The 16,210-nt window shown below is 39.8% G+C and overlaps 1 protein-coding gene across 1 annotated transcript in view; it reads right to left on the bottom strand.

The window, feature by feature from the left end:
- prkcq (protein kinase C, theta) overlaps positions 1–16,210 on the bottom strand; it is a 144,995-nt gene that overhangs the window by 39,921 nt on the left and 88,864 nt on the right. Inside the window, 5 exon segments of the mRNA XM_028814114.2 lie at positions 4,881–4,998; positions 8,250–8,359; positions 12,401–12,530; positions 15,875–15,960; positions 16,056–16,087. Of these exon segments, the coding sequence (XP_028669947.1) occupies positions 4,881–4,998; positions 8,250–8,359; positions 12,401–12,530; positions 15,875–15,960; positions 16,056–16,087 (476 nt within the window).

Below are 16,210 nucleotides of genomic sequence, written 5' to 3'. Positions count from 1 at the left end.
ATCAATAACTTACCCTTGTTGTGAGCTATGTTATCTAGCACCAGGCCGACTAGGTCATATATTTGGTACTGTCTTAAAAATAGACTATTTTGGGGGAGATTTTTGATTATCTATCAGGCATCTATCTATCAGATTATCTATCATGTCAAACTTACACTTATTTGTGATCCTCTAATGGTGTGGCATAAAATCAGATGGGACTAGATTATGTAGGAATAAACACAGTGATTTCTTACACTATATCACTAGTGTGTTCACAATTTTTTCTTAACTGGAAGAATCCTAATGCATCCTCTATAATTCAATGGGAAAGCAGCATCATGTATTACCCAAAGTTAGAAAAAAAATCTTTGAATAGAACAGTGTAGTTTTTTTTCTCAGTATTGTAGGATTTTATTAAAATGTCATTCTAAAATATCTGCCAGGCTCCTGCCCATTTCATTTTTACCTCTGGAGTTCAAATTGGTGGCGCAGTGGGTAGCGCTGCTGCCTTGCAGTTGGGAGACCTGGGGACCTGGGTTCGATTCCCGGGTCCTCCCTGCGTGGAGTTTGCATGTTCTCCCTGTGTCTGCGTGGGTTTCCTCCGGGCACTCCGGTTTCCTCCCACAGTCCAAAGACATGCAGGTTAGGTGGATTGGCGATTCTAAATTGGCCCTAGTGTGTGCTTGGTATGTTTGTGTGTGTCCTGTGGTGGGTTGGCACCCTGCCTGGGATTGGTTCCTGCCTTGTGCCCTGTGTTGGCTGGGATTGGCTCCAGCAGACCCCCATGACCCTGTGTTCGGATTCAGCGGGTTGGATAATGGATGGATGGATGGAGTTCAAATTGCTATATTGACAACTATCTCAAAGTGGAACTTTTATCAAATAACTTTCCAAATGGAGTAAGTGTTTGGTGTTATGATTTAATGCACTTGAAGTCCCTCTTTTTGAAATATTAGGTTGTATTTTTACCTAGGCTGTGATGTATATGTTGTAATGTGATTTTGGTAATACTTTAGTTTAGGTACTGGAGAATGCATCTATTACTCATTTACTACTGTGTAACAAGAACTTAACAGACACTTCTTTGGGTCTTTAAAGCAGTGTTTATTTATTTCTACAATATGACCTACTAACAAAATTTCACTTTAGGGTGGTCTGAGGTGGCTTAACTGAGAGACATTTTTCTTGATATTGCAAATTTTGTATAAGACCTGTGAATCCATCATATTAATAAGTAATTTAACCATCATGTCAATATACCACAATCACAGAGATGAATAATCCATCTACTTACAGTATGTTAAATAAGGAAGTCTTTGTTAAGGTCTTTTTTTGTACCTAAACTAAAGTGTAACTGGTACTATGTTTCTGGTTGCTTGATTATAAAGCTTTAAAGCTTAAGGTGTATAAAATGGTCTGTGAAACTCTCACAGAAAGAATGCAAAATGATGGCAATTTGCTGCTAGGTGTCAGAAAAGTGCAAATGAGTGTGTGAGTCTATGTGTGTGTGTGTGAGTGAGTGTTACATCATGTTTGTTTTTTGTTTCAGTTCTACTTATTTTGTGTTTTGTTTCAATTCTATTTATTTTTCCCCAAATTTATGATTTATGATTCATCTATCACGTGAGTGAATGGGAATATATAATAAAATGGACAGTATTATGAATATTGCTAAGTTACAACAGCATATTAAAAGGCTGCAAGCTGTAGATGCAGACCTTGTTTTGTTTACACAGTAGGTTTAGTGGTTTGCTTTGTAGAAGATGTGTTTCCTGTTGTAGTGCCTTATGTAACACTTATTCAATGCTTCACAGCCCCCAGCAAATTCTATTGATGTTGAAGGCTAAACTGTTTGTCTAAAGTTAATTTTGGTTAGTGTTTTTTTTATATACATCTAAGTACTGACAGAATCTCTGTCTAGTTCAGTAGTACAGATTCTTTTAAGTTTAAAATCAAGTTCATGCTTTATTTAACATATAACGTAAGGTGCTGTTCTGCATTTAAAAAAAAGGCCTAAGGCTTGTGAGTCAAATCCAGTCCAAGTGAAGACACACCAGACCAATAGGTGGTTCGCTAATTCACAAGTGTCCTGGAGTGAAGTGGTCATTTAAAGAATATGTAGAGTTTAGCATTGCAAAACACCTGGAGCCACTTTGTGGAGCCTAAAAGGATTATCCCAGGAGTTTTTAAGGCCACTTCTGACCGTGTAAGTGATCTACATGCCTACTCTTGAAGGGTTTCATGGCCACTGTACTACTCAGCTCAGAATTGGGAGCAGATTCAGGTAAGGGAGGAAGACAGGCCAGAGAAAGAGAGAATTTGCAAGGAAAGAGCAGGAGGAGTCTAATCAAGGTACTCTTTGGGAGATAACTGGACCAGCCACCCTAAACCTTAGAATTTGTTTAGGTAGGTCAGATAGATAATATGCTTATTATGTTCCCTAATGCATTTGTTCCACAGTCTCCATTACCTTATCCTCCTCTGTTATTATTTCAGTAAAGTCACATTATCCCCCTGCTTCATTTTAGGCATAATCACCAACTCAGCCCAATAGGTCATTAAAGGCCTGGATTTTCGTTTTTATCCAAGACACTCACAAGCCCAGACACTCAGACTCCTCACTCAGTCTCTAGAGAGCACCAATCAGAGCCTCCATTGACTCTGTGAACATCACAGCATCATAAGCAAAGTCAAGATCAGTGAATCTTTCTTCACCAACAGATGCCCCAGAGCCACTGGACCCCATGATGGTAGACTTATTAGGTGTAAAACCAGACTGCTCTGGTCGCAGGTAGGTGAGCAAGTGATCAGGGATCCTATTGAGGATGACCCTAGCAAGGACCCTACCCAGCACCGAGAGCAGTGTTATCCCCCTGTAGTTGCCACAATCCAGGCGATCACCCTTCCATTTCCAGATAGGGAAGACAAGTCCCATTTTCCAGTCAGTTGGGATGATGCCAGTCTCCCAAATGGAAGCAAAGATTGCTTGCAATGCAAGGAGGACAGCCTTACCACCAGCCTGGAGAGGTCTGATACCACATATCCCTGCAACCTTCCCTGCCCTCAGCTGGTTCACCACCTGTGCAATCTTAGTGAGTCTGGGAGGTTCACAGCTAATTGGAGGATCAGCCTCAAGAACCATGGGCTCAGAGATGTCCAACACCCTAGCCGGATGATCAGTTTTAAACAGCTGCTCCAAGTAGCCAGCCCAGCGTGTCACAATTGCAGGGTCATCCATAAGGACCGTTCCATCACCCGCCCTGACTGAGACTCTCTGTGGAACACATTCAAATGTACGTAATGCTTCGATTCCTCTTTAAGCAGGACATGGGTCACTAGACCATAGATGGTGTGTCACTTGCTCACAGATTACTCTAACAAACACCACCTTATCTCCCCTCAGAGCCCTCGCAGCGGTCCTTCTTTGTTCCCAGTACAGGCGAGAGTTGCCATCAAGCCATGCTCTGTGACTCCTCTTGATGATATCCAGGGTGTCTTGTGAGATGAAACACCTCCTTCAGGGAATACCAGCAACACCAACACAACCCTCAGCAACCTTCAGGATCTTGTCACAGAAGGTCTCCGACTGCACATTAGGATCAGTTAGTCACACTCAAGCCTGCAAGTTCTTCACACAAACTGTGTGCAAACTCATTAGAAACAGCCTGATCTTGTGGCTTCGTCAGGTCCAGCCTCATTCTCCTAGTAGGTGGTAGCCTACTGGACCTAAGCTGGATCTTCAGAGTGGCAACAACAAGTCTGTGGTCAGAATTCATAAACTGGGGACTTCTGTAGACCCTGGAGTGTTGTAGGAGCCTCTAGCATCTGCCCACAAAGATGTGATCAATCTCCTTCACCGCAACACCAGTATTGGAGTACCAAGTCCAACAATACGGATTAGGGTACTGGAACCAGGATCCAACAATCCACAGATACTGTCCTTTTGCAAAGTCAAGGAACATGGAGCCACTTTCACCATGGTCTCCAGACCCTTTGGGACCAACACAATCCTCATAGCCAGCCCTGTCACCCATGACTAGAGAAGTGTCTCCTCAGGGGCACCCATCAACCACCGAGCGAAGTTGCGAATAAAATGATTCCCTAACCGATACATAATGCACTGCAGTCAAGCATACACTGAGACAACATACAAGGCACCCAGAATGTTCCTTAATCTGAGTCTCATATTATGCTTATTGAAAGGAGTGACATCAGACACCATTGGAAGGAGCCGGTCAGCCACAGCAACAGTCAGACCAATAAAAAGATCTCCACCTACAGAGATCTGGCCAGTCACAGGTCTGTGCAACTCAGAGAGTGACGCCACTGAGATGCAGAGTTTATGAAGCTCCTCTGACAGCAGAGGAAGATGACGTTCCATGTGCATACCTGGATGGGCCACCTCAAATTGGGACCTGAGTGCTGCCGTGCAATGGGCAACACCTCAGCACCACACCAGTTCTGATCCCCAACAGGTCTGACCCCATTGGCTCTCTGACGGTTTTGACTCTCCCGGGGATGAGGCTCCCGAGGGATTTCCTATGTTCCTTTAATAATGAGAGTAGCTTTCCTAAGTAGTCTTCCTGCAGTAGAGCTACTCCTGCAGAGAGCAGAAAGGAGTCCTATCTGTTATTTCAGAGCTGCGTTTTTTTTTTCCACAGTGGCTGGAGTACCAATCCTGCCACCAACCACCAAGTTTTCCCTACAAGTTGGAGGACTTTGAACGGTGGATGCAGTTTAAGCTCATAAGGTCAATAATTTGATGGTCATTCTTTTAAAAATTATTAATTTAATGAAAAACATTATTTTCTGTTTCAATAAACAGAATTCAAATTAATTTTACCAATGTCTAAATAATGTGATTTGCAGCAGAACATGAAACAATTCAATAGATTTACCTCTTTTCATGGAAGCAGGAGCCTGCATAATCCCAGATGGCTCTCTAATGATACCAGGCTGACTAATATCCACAGGACCCTCCCGGCCAATGATCTCACTGTCTCTTTGACTTCGTGCCTAGAAAAAAAAAAAACTATAAAGGTATAACATAAAAATATTTCTAATCACGACTTCCCACTTTTCAGAAAATGTAACATTGCACCTGATTTTGTATGTTGGTCAGGAAGCAAGGGATGCACAAACCAGTGTGTTTCTTCGTGCCGGTTCCAAGCCCGGATAAATGGGGAGGGTTACGTCAGGAAGAGCATCTGGTGTAAAATTTTGCCAAATCAATATGCGGACAACAATACAAATTTCCATGCCAGATTGGTTGAGCCCCGGGTTAACAACGACCGCCACCAGTACTGTTAGTCAACAGGGTGCTGGCGGAAATTGGGCTACTGTTGGCTGAAGAAGGAGAAGAACAAGGGGGAGACATGTCTGGAGGCAGGAGGAGAGGAGGAAGGTAAAGAGAGTGGAACTGAGGGTAGTAACTTTGAATGTTGTCAGTATGACTGGTAAGGGAAGAGAGTTAGCAGATATGATGGAGAGAAGGAAGGCTGATATATTGTGCGTGCAAGAGACTAAGAGGAGTAAGGCCAGGTGGATCGGAGGTGGATTCAAATTGTTCTATCATGATGTGGATGGGAGGAGAAATGGGGTAGGGGTTATTCTGAAGGAACAGTATGTCAAGAGTGTTTTGGAGGTGAAAATAGTGTCAGGCAGAGTAATGTTGTTAGTGCATATGCAGCGCAAGTTGGGTGTGCGATGGATGAGAAAGAAGGATTGTTGGAGTGAGTTGGATGAAGTGATGAGCAGTGTACCCACGGGACAGAAAGTGATGATTGGAGCGGATTTCAATGGACATGTTGGTGAAGGGAACAGAGGAGATGAGGAGGTGATGAGTAGGTATGGTGTCAAGGAGAGGAATGAAGGAGGTCAGAGGATAGTGGATTTTGCCAAAAGAATGGACATGAATGTGGTGAATACGTATTTTAAGAAAAGGGAGCATAGGGTGACATACAAGAGTGAAGGAAGATGCACACAGGTAGATTACATCCTATGCAGAAGAGTCAATCTGAAGGAGATTGAAGACTGCAAAGTGGTGGCAGAGGAAAGTATAGTTAAGCAGCATAGGATGGTCGTCTGTAGGATGACATTGGAGATCAAGAAGAGGAAGAGAGTGAGGGCAGAGCCAAGAATAAAATGGTGGAAGTTGAAAAAGGAAGATTGCAAGGTTGATTTTAGGGAGGAGGTGAGACAGGCACTGGGTGGCAGTGAAGAGTTACGAGACAGTTAGGCAACTACAGCAGATGTAGTAAGGGTAACAGCAAGAAGGGTGCTTGGCGTGACATCTGGAAAGAGGAAGGAGGAAATACAGGAGAGTATACAGAGGAAGAGGATGGCAAAGAAGAAGTGGGATAGTCAGAGAGATGCAGAAAGTAGACAAGAGTACAAGGAGATAAGGCGCAAGGTGAAGAGAGAGGTGGCAAAGGCTAAAGAAAAGGTGTATGATGAGTTGTATGAGAAGTTAGAGACTAAGGAGGGAGAAAAGGACCTGTAACAATTGGCTACACAGAGGGACCGAGCTGGGAAAGATGTGCAGCAGGTTAGGGTAATAAAGGATAAAGATGGAAACGTACTCACAAGCGAGGAAAGTGTGTTGAGCAGATGGAAAGAGTACTTTGAGAGGTTGATGAATAAAGAGAACGAGAGAGAGAGAAGGTTGGATGATGTGGAGATATTGAATCAGGAAGTGAAACAGAGTAACAAGGAGGAAGTAAGGACAGCTATGAAGAGGATGAAAAATGGAAAGGCCGTTGGTCCAGATGACATACCTGTGGAAACATGGAGGTGTTTAGGAGAGATGGCAGTGGAGTTTTTAACCAGATTGTTTAATGGACCCTGTGTTCGGATTCAGTGGGTTGGAAAATGGATGGATGGATGTTTAATGGAATCTTGGAAAGTGAGAGGATGCCTGAGGAGTGGAGAAGAAGTGTACTGGTGCTGATATTTAAGAATAAGGGGGATGTGCGGGACTGTAGTAACTACAGGGAGGATAAAATTGATGACACACAGCATGAAGTTATGGGAAAGAACAGTGGAAGCTAGGTTAAGAAGTGAGGTGATGATTAGTGAGCAGCAGTATGGTTTCATGCCAAGAAAGAGCACCACAGATGCAATGTTTTCTCTGAGGATGTTGATGGAGAAGTATAGAGAAGGCCAGAAGGAGTTGTATTGCGTCTTTGTGGACCTGAAGAAAGCATATGACAGGGTGCCTCGAGAGGAGCTGTGGTATTGTATGAGGAAGACAGGAGTGGCAGATAAGTATGTAAGAGCTGTACAGGATATATACGAGGGAAGTGTGACAGTGGTGAAGTCTACAGTAGGAGTGACGGAGGCATTCAAGCTGGAGGTGGGATTACATCAGGGATCGGCTCTGAGCCCTTTCTTATTTGCAATGGTGATGGACAGGTTGACAGACGAGATTAGACAGGAGTCCCTGTGGACTATGATGTTTTCTGATGACATTGTGATCTGTAGCGAGATTAGGGAGCAGGTGACCCTGGAGAGGTGGAGATATGCTCTATTGAGGAGAGGAATGAAGGTCAATAGGAACAAGACAGAATACGTGTGTAAATGAGAGGGAGGTCAGTGGAATGGTGAGGATGCAGGAAGTAGAGTTGGCGAAGGTGGATGAGTTTAAATACTTGGGATCAACAGTACAGAGTAATGGGGATTGTGGAAGAGAGGTGAAAAAGAGTGCAGGCAGGGTGGAATGGGTGGAGAAGAGTGTCAGGAGTAATTTGTGACCGACGGGTATCAGCAAGAGTGAAAGGGAAGGTCTACAGGACGGTAGTGAGACCAGCTATGTTATATGGGTTGGAGACGGTGGCACTGACCAGAAAGCAGGAGACAGAGCTGGAGGTAGCAGAGTTAAAGATGCTAAGATTCACACTGGGTGTGATGAGGATGGATAGGATTAGAAACGAGTACATTAGAGGGTCAGCTCAAGTTCGACAGTTGGGAGACAAAGTCAGAGAGGCGAGATTGGGTTGGTTTGGTTATGTGCAGAGGAGAGATGCGGAGTATTTTGGGAGAAAGATGTTAAGGATATAGCTGCCAGGTAAGAGGAAAAGAGGAAGGCCTAAGAGATAGTTTATGGATGTGGTGAGAGAGGACATGCAGGTAGTGGGTGTAACAGAGCAAGATGCAGAGGACAGAAAGATATGGAAGAAGATGATCCGCTGTGGCAACCTCTAAAGAGAGTAGCCGAAAGAAGAACAAGAAGAAGCTCAGGAAGCCCACTTACTAAACAGAATACCTACCTGCTGTGTACTCTCTATTACAGCTAGTGCTTCTGCCATAAGCTTTTGATTCACACCACACAAATTGGCCACTTTCTTCTGACATTTGTGATGAACGTTCATTCCACACTCTACAAAATCAAATCATAAGACATTATCAAGGTGTTTTGCTTGCTCACTTAGCACATAATTTAGAATTGCAGAGAAAATAGGAGTTTCAGTAGCTACCAATTTGTTGCACTTTCTAGTTATTTGTACACTTTCTGTTTAACTATTTTCTCTTTACAGAGTTTGTAGCAACCTCTGTTCCACATAAGGGTGAGAATTGTAGTATTATATTGACAAATTAACATCTGTGTTGGTAGATGATGTGCAAAATGAACCATAACAGTCAGCAAAAGGGGGTGAGCTGGTTTTTTCCACTTTCTATATTGGTAATATAGTACATCGACACAATTTATACGTACAGAGCATTAACCGGTGAACAATTTTGGGGTGACTGGAAAAGAGTCAAAGAGTATTAGCAATATATATCTATAATGTCAGCCTGTGTTTTTGTCCATTTTTAGTAGCAACGTAGGTCTATTTTCACCTCCTAGAATGAACTGTTCAAAAAAAGAACATTTTCAAACATTCTTCCTCCTCAGGATTTATCTCAAACTGACCTAGATCTGTAATTTAACAAGCTTTTTTGATTCCCCCCCAAGTGGTCCTGTACAAGGGTCCCCGATAAAAATGTACTAATTTTGCTAGTGAAGATGAGCTCATTCTTGGCAATAAGGATTATTTATTAGAACAGCGGTTCTCAAACTGTGGGGCGCGAATGTTGCCGTATGTGGCGTAATTTCGCTATTCATAGGGAAATTTTAAACATGAAGCGGTGTATCGGCAGCAAAAAATATAGGAATAAATTTTATTAGGGTTTCAAAAAAACGTTAGAGGGGTGTGATTAAAACTTGTGAAAACTCAGGTCGCAAATACTTAAAGGTTGAGAAACGCTGTATTAGAACAACATTAATTATATACAAACAAAAAAAAAAATCTGTTTGACTTCATGACAATACGATGAGAAGGTCTTGTCACCCATTATACAAGCACATCTAGTTCCAGTTTTCCAAAAGAGACATTTATGAGATGTAACATAGCATCTTCTTAAATTAAAAGCAACAGACAAAACTAGAAACAAACTTACTTTCAGGGAATTCCTATATAGGTCTGATACCTGTGGATTCCAGAAGTGATGACTTCCTCACTATCTAACCTACCAAATATAACAAAGAACTCCAAGTGTTTGCTTTTGCTAGTAAGCTCTTGCTTCAGCTTATTTGCTAACACTAAACCCAGATATATCTGGCTCAAAACCTGCTATAAACCTCACCTTGAGGTCACTTCTGGGTAAGAACCGGATTAATTCCTCATAAGTGGTTCTTCTTGGGATCATTAGTCTAGAACCCCTTCAAGTGGTTAAGAGTATTTTACACTACCTACAGAAGCACTTAAAAGGTAAGGATCTTCAGAGATACTATTCAGTGACTGAGAAAGCTGTTTGTGTAGAGTTTGCTTCATTAGGTTGTGTTGTAGTAGATTTCTTCAAGGAATGTGTGCTGTCAGATTAGATGGCAGCTTTAAATTTAAGAACGTGTAAATTGCACTGATGTAAGTTGAAGTGAGAGTATTTCCACCAAAGAAAGCCTATACTCAAGTGGTAAGATGGAGAGATGACTGGATGGATAGATTTTCTAACTGTGTTTATCAGTCATTTATACATTTAGCTCAGCCAACAGGACTTCTTCTTAGGAAGGCAACATTTTTAAAACTGAAAGTACAATGCATTATTTTCATTCTGTTTTTCTTTCACAATTCTTGTATATCTTTTATAATTTAGCTTAAAGCTGGAACTGTGCAAAAGCACACATCATATAGCATGTAAAGCTATCCTACTGTAGTATTGCACTAAAATAAAAACTAATGCAAAAAACAGGTCAGGTACACCTGTACACCACTTAAACTCTGACCTATGGCTAGTGGGAGCCTGGATATCTCTGACACACAGAAAAGGGGAGAGTTAATGCTATGCCAAGATCAAAATGTGTTTGTCATGACCCTCTATACTCCTTGCAGCTGCAATACTTCAACAGCATCTACTATATACTACATGAATGTACTAGCAACATCAGAAAAATAATAAAAATATGAGTGTGATGTAAAAGAAAGCCATAAAGGGGGATTCTTCTTGATTCTCTGAAGTATGAACATTTAAGTGTATACTCAGGTGTATTTTTGAAATACAGTATGCACATTAAGTTTAATCAAAAAAAGAAGAACATTTGCTGACAAATGGTAATTAGTCGAAGAAACTAACAGATAATTTAATGGTCTTATTTAATTAAAAAACCTTTAATGGAAAACATATGCAGTCATTACTAACATAAAAAGCATTACAAAGCTTTTATCACATTACCTGAATAGAAGGAATATTAGTTAGAAAAAGTGCAACATATTTGAAATGACAACAGACTCAATAATAATGCTTTTCACAGTTAATCATATTTATTAAAATGAAATGTGTTTTTTTTCTTTTTTCCAGAACACTTACATTTTTCTTTTACTCAATTAATATGTCAGTCACATCTTGTGAGGGACAGAACTAAATAAAGGGGATGTTTGGATGGTGGCATTGCAAAATGCACCATCTCAGGTTCTCCTGGGGTTCTTTTTTTTAATTCTAGTACTTCTGACCTATTTGCTTGGATTTTTGGGGGATGTGGAGAGATAGGACATGCAGGTGATGGGTGTAACTTAGCAAGATGCAGAGGACAGAAAGATATAGAAAAAGATAATCCGCTGTGGCAACCCCTAACGGGAGCAGCTGAAAGAGGAAGAAGAAGATGTTTCTGTCTAGTGCTTTGTTGTTTGTGGAAATACTGTGCATAACCATTTGCCACTTTGAGTACTCTATCTTTGTCCAATATTCTTATGAACATGTTTTGGTTGATTTCTTCAAGTCAGAGTGCCTCTAGCTGCACTCAGATGACAGAATGTGTTGTTTTATGAGTTGGACAGGATACCATCTCTCATACCATTTTCACAATGTGGCACAATCACGAAAGGATGTGCCGCGAATGTGATTGCCACTGATATCACGGTTGAACAAGCAGTATCTGCCCTCTATAGAAACTCATAAATGGTTCCTTGAAACATTTGTCTTTTGTATGATAAGAAGAACTGCTTACTTCCTTATTTTGAAAATGTTTTGCAGTCATTACCTCAAATGTTGTCTTTACCACAGAAATATCATGTAGTCACTATAATTAAGTATTTCTGAATTTTACCTCCATGACATCTATGGATAAGGCTAGGTAAAGAGGTACTGAATTTTTATAGTCATCATCTTAACATAGGCTAAATCAAAGTCTGTGGGATTTTAAGCCATAAAAAGTCTTAACAAATATACTATTCTACTGGCTTGATTCAAACTTTTAAATATCTTTTGTTTATTCTCATAAACAATAAAATTATAACAATGATTGCATTATCCTGAGTAAAGAATGTGAGTGGAGTTACCGTACTTCTCTGAAAGTCTGCCAAAGAAATAGTTCCACAAGTATGATAGGAGCTTCAACATGGAAAAAGGGGGCCAGATTAGAACTAAATTGTTGCAATAAAACTATGCATCACCTTCACATCTTTTGTAGCTCTGCTGATGATTGTTTTTTGTGGCTCTACTAATTGCTAAAAATTCCATGTACAGTTAAGGAGAATTAATTTGAGTTACTGATAAGTGCACTAAGAATTGTTGCAAATTTCAGACTTCGGTGACTTCCTAGGCAATCAAATCTGCATGTTCTCCATTTTTCACATGGATTTTCTCCGGGGATGTCAGATTTTTACACAATTCAAAGATATGTTTTATGTTGACTTGTTGTATGTCTGGTGTGTCTTCTTTTGTGTTCCCTGTGATAATCTGTTATTTTATTTACTACTGCTTCCTCCATGCAGCACAGAAAAATATATTTCTACATATCTTCTCAATGCATTTTAAGTGGTTATATGAAATATTATGTGATTACTTATACAAACACATTAAACTTACTATACATCAAAAATGAAACCCATTTTAAGGATGACATTTATTCTTAGATTTTTATTTCGATAAAAAATCAAAAACTCACCATCACACTTTAGACCTTGTCTTGCAAGACCCCACAGAAGAGTTCCACAGTGTTCACAAAAGGTAGGACTCTTGTAATTATAGACTTTAAACCGATGTGGCATATCTATTTTAAACCTTTCTTTGTGTATCTATGGAGTAAAACAAAGGTGATAAATTTAGTTAAGAATCGTGTACATATCCTGTATAATTAGAATTCTACAATTGGTTATTTTGGAAATAAAAATATACCACTATTTATAAAGTGTATTATTATAATCATTGTTATTAATGTTTTTCCTTCATTTTCAACAATAATGGATCTGTTACAATATATTTACAAGATAAGGGAGCCATTATTAAAAAACAACAACCAAGTAGAAGACAAATGTAATGAATTATTATTATTATTATCTTTTAGAAATCTAATATGCCACTGCTGAATATCTAAGGAGGGGAACCTCATTTACAGACCACTAAAGAGAAGCAAGCAAAAAATATTTTACATGACAGACAACAGAAGATTCACCTGCAGTCACTAACCAAAAACTACAGTGTCGTATACTGATATGGAACATAGCAATCTATGAAGAACACTAGTAACGTTAATTGTATTTGAGACATGAAATAAGAATGCATTTAAACACAATAACATTTATCTATAAATTTACTGAACCTATAAATAAACATTTAATGTCATCTGTCATAAAAATACTAGGTGCCAAGATAGTGTGTACTAATGGGTGCCAGTCCATCTTTGAAAAATAGACAAATAAAAAAAGACAAGGAGAGAATATGCAAACTCCACACAGATATTGATTGTGACAAGACCCACAATAACAATACATTTAGATTTGTATATTTTTTTTATTAGAAGACTGCCTCAAAGTGCAGTGCAAACAATCAAACACAACACCACATGATGTAAATGAAACCAAACATAAAAAATAAAAAGTCATACAATATGTCGCAAAGGCTTGCTGACTTAAAACAAAGTACTAAAGATTTCAGAATACATTTTTAACTTGTAAAAACATCACAATCAAAGCTCTATAAAAGCATTAATTATAGCAGGATTGTGGGACATGACTATGTCTGGGGCAGAAAAAGTGTCAGTATAAGAATATACCATGGCACACAATCAAAACGTCTCATACATTTACTATGACTGGGCATTCTATTATGCATGGTCAAGTGTGACTCAGCAGGAGCAAGTTATCATATATCGGCTCTGTCAACCTAACAAGGACTGTTTAAAAGGAACACTGGGGAGGGATATTGAAGGAAAATAACCTCCACTTTACTCCTTCATGGCTGTAAAAACTGGAAAAATTCCTGTGAGCCCATCTTCAGCATGACGGTAAGTCTGCATCTTTTGGTCTCCCGAACATATAGCACTGACAAATAGCTTAACTGTTGCCAGAATATACACTGGTATGACCAAAGCATGAGCTCTTGAACATTATTTAAAATGTTTATGTTTTTTCTGTAATATTGCCTGTAATTCAGGAAAAGTATCTATACTAATAAAAGGCAAAGCCCTCACTGACTCACTCACTCACTCACTCACTCACTCACTCACTCACTCACTCACTCACTCACTCACTCACTCACTCACTCACTCACTCACTCACTGACTGACTCACTCATCACTAATTCTCCAACTTCCCGTGTAGGTGGAAGGCTGAAATTTGGCAGGCTCATTCCTTACAGCTTACTTACAAAAGTTAGGCAGGTTTCATTTCGAAATTCAAAGCGTAATGGTCATAACTGGAACATATTTTTTGTCCATACACTGTAATGGAGGAGGCGGAGTCACGTATCGCGTCATCACGCCTCCTACGTAATCACGTGAACTAAAAACAAGGAAGACATTTACAGCACGAGTCACACGCGGGAACGAAGGTAAATGACGTTAATTTTTGACTGTCTTTTAATACTGTGTAAGCATACATATTAACACATGTGCAATTAAACGTGTGCATTTACGGGGTCATTTCTCAGGCTTAAAAGCTCACCTTTTATCAAACGCGGGAAGAAAGGTAACTGACGTTGTTCACTGTCTTTTAATACTGTGTAACCATACATATTAACACATGTCCAATTAAATGCGTGCATTTACGAGGTGATTTCTCAGGCTTAAAAGCTCGCCTTTTACTAAAAAGGTAAATGCAAAACTATTTTCAATCAGTTTATTGAAACGCTCCCGTTAAGGATTGCAATAACATATTCGCGAGATAAAAGAACGAAGTAGGGGGAAATGGAGGAACAGCCGCAAACAGCAAAGAGCAAAAAATTAATTAAACAATTGAGAACGGAGCGAGTTAAGCATACAAGCATGTTCATAAGGGAAACAAAGCACGGTGTAAAACGTAAGTTTAAATTAAGTTTATAGAAACGCTCCCGCTGCGGATTGCAATAACATATTCGCGAGATAAAAGTTTAATGAGAAGACACGAGGTATAAACGAACCACACGCCGTGGCGCAACGTTAGGGGCAACAGTTTCAACCATTCTATGATCTGCTTCTCGCAACTGAAAGACGGCACATGGCGGATGTTAGCCGACTTGCTGACCGCAACGTTAGGGGCTTCAACTATGGCGCTGACGCCACATCTCAGTGCCAACACTTTGCAGACTCTACTTAAAAGACACGCCCTCCTCACTGGACAGTTAAAAACACCAATCAAACTAACGATGACATCAAGTATTACCCAATCAAAAGTACGAAAGGAGGCATCTTCATAAAATGCGTGTGGGATGATTTGCATGAGACGCTGCTTTAAAAAAAAAATGATAAAAAAAATACGGGATAAATCCCGTCCAGTATTGATTCAAAACGGGACGCGCAATTTCATTCTCAAACGCGGCACGATTCCCTATTTTAAAGGACGGGTGGCAACCCTACAGTGCCAGGTAACCACCCATACAATCAGATTGTGATTCAGACTAGGAATGCAATGAATGTAATTACCCCGATCTACATACAAGGCGAAAGTCTTGCAACATTCAAAGATGATGGTTTGGGATAAGTACACCATACAACATAAGAATGTGCTGGGTAGGGCACTTAATATACTCCTCCAAAGCAAATATGTATCAAGAGAGATTACAAGTGTCAAAATCTCTAGGATAAATTCAGCTAATGTTAGCACAGTATTAAAGTTACCAGACCAGCAGGTATTAGGTATCTTAATTCTTTAAAAATATTACAAATATGGGGGTAAATTAATTAACAAGAAGTGCTGGGGCTTGATACTCAGTGGAAAGGCAGTGCTTATCAGCCAATACCACCTGATGAAGGAAATCAACTTCAGGTCACAACAGGAAAAACTGACCTGTTTTTAATTCAAGCCTTTTTAATTAAGAATAATTAATGACATGTTTTAATAATTTTTGATTGTTGAAATTGTTAAGTCTGACAAAATAATTTCTGAGTTCTACTGCTATTTCTGGAAAACAGAAAAAATACACTTGTTCTGTAATTAATACACACCATTGTTTCTTTGCTGTTTACAGCAGATCCGGTGCACTTGGCAATAACTTTGTCGATGCATTTCTTATGAATAGCAGCATTGCATTCTGAAAAAAAAATCAGTCAAAAACAGATTATTAAAAATAAGTACAGTGCTGTATATCATTAAGTAATTACCAATGACATTAAACCATTCACTTACGTCTGCACTGGTAGCCTTGTTTATTGAGGCCCCTAAGGAAAGAAAGAGACCTAGATCAATAATCCAACAGCTGAAATGAATGCATTATTTACTGCTGCTTTCAGTATCACTTTGTGGAACAAATAGTAAAAAGCATGCTTGGGCAGGAATCAGTG

The sequence above is a fragment of the Erpetoichthys calabaricus genome, chromosome 1 (assembly GCF_900747795.2).
Source record: "Erpetoichthys calabaricus chromosome 1, fErpCal1.3, whole genome shotgun sequence".
Lineage (NCBI taxonomy): Eukaryota > Metazoa > Chordata > Cladistia > Polypteriformes > Polypteridae > Erpetoichthys > Erpetoichthys calabaricus.
Note: the sequence above shows the minus strand (reverse complement) of the source record. Positions and strands in the feature narration are given on the sequence as shown.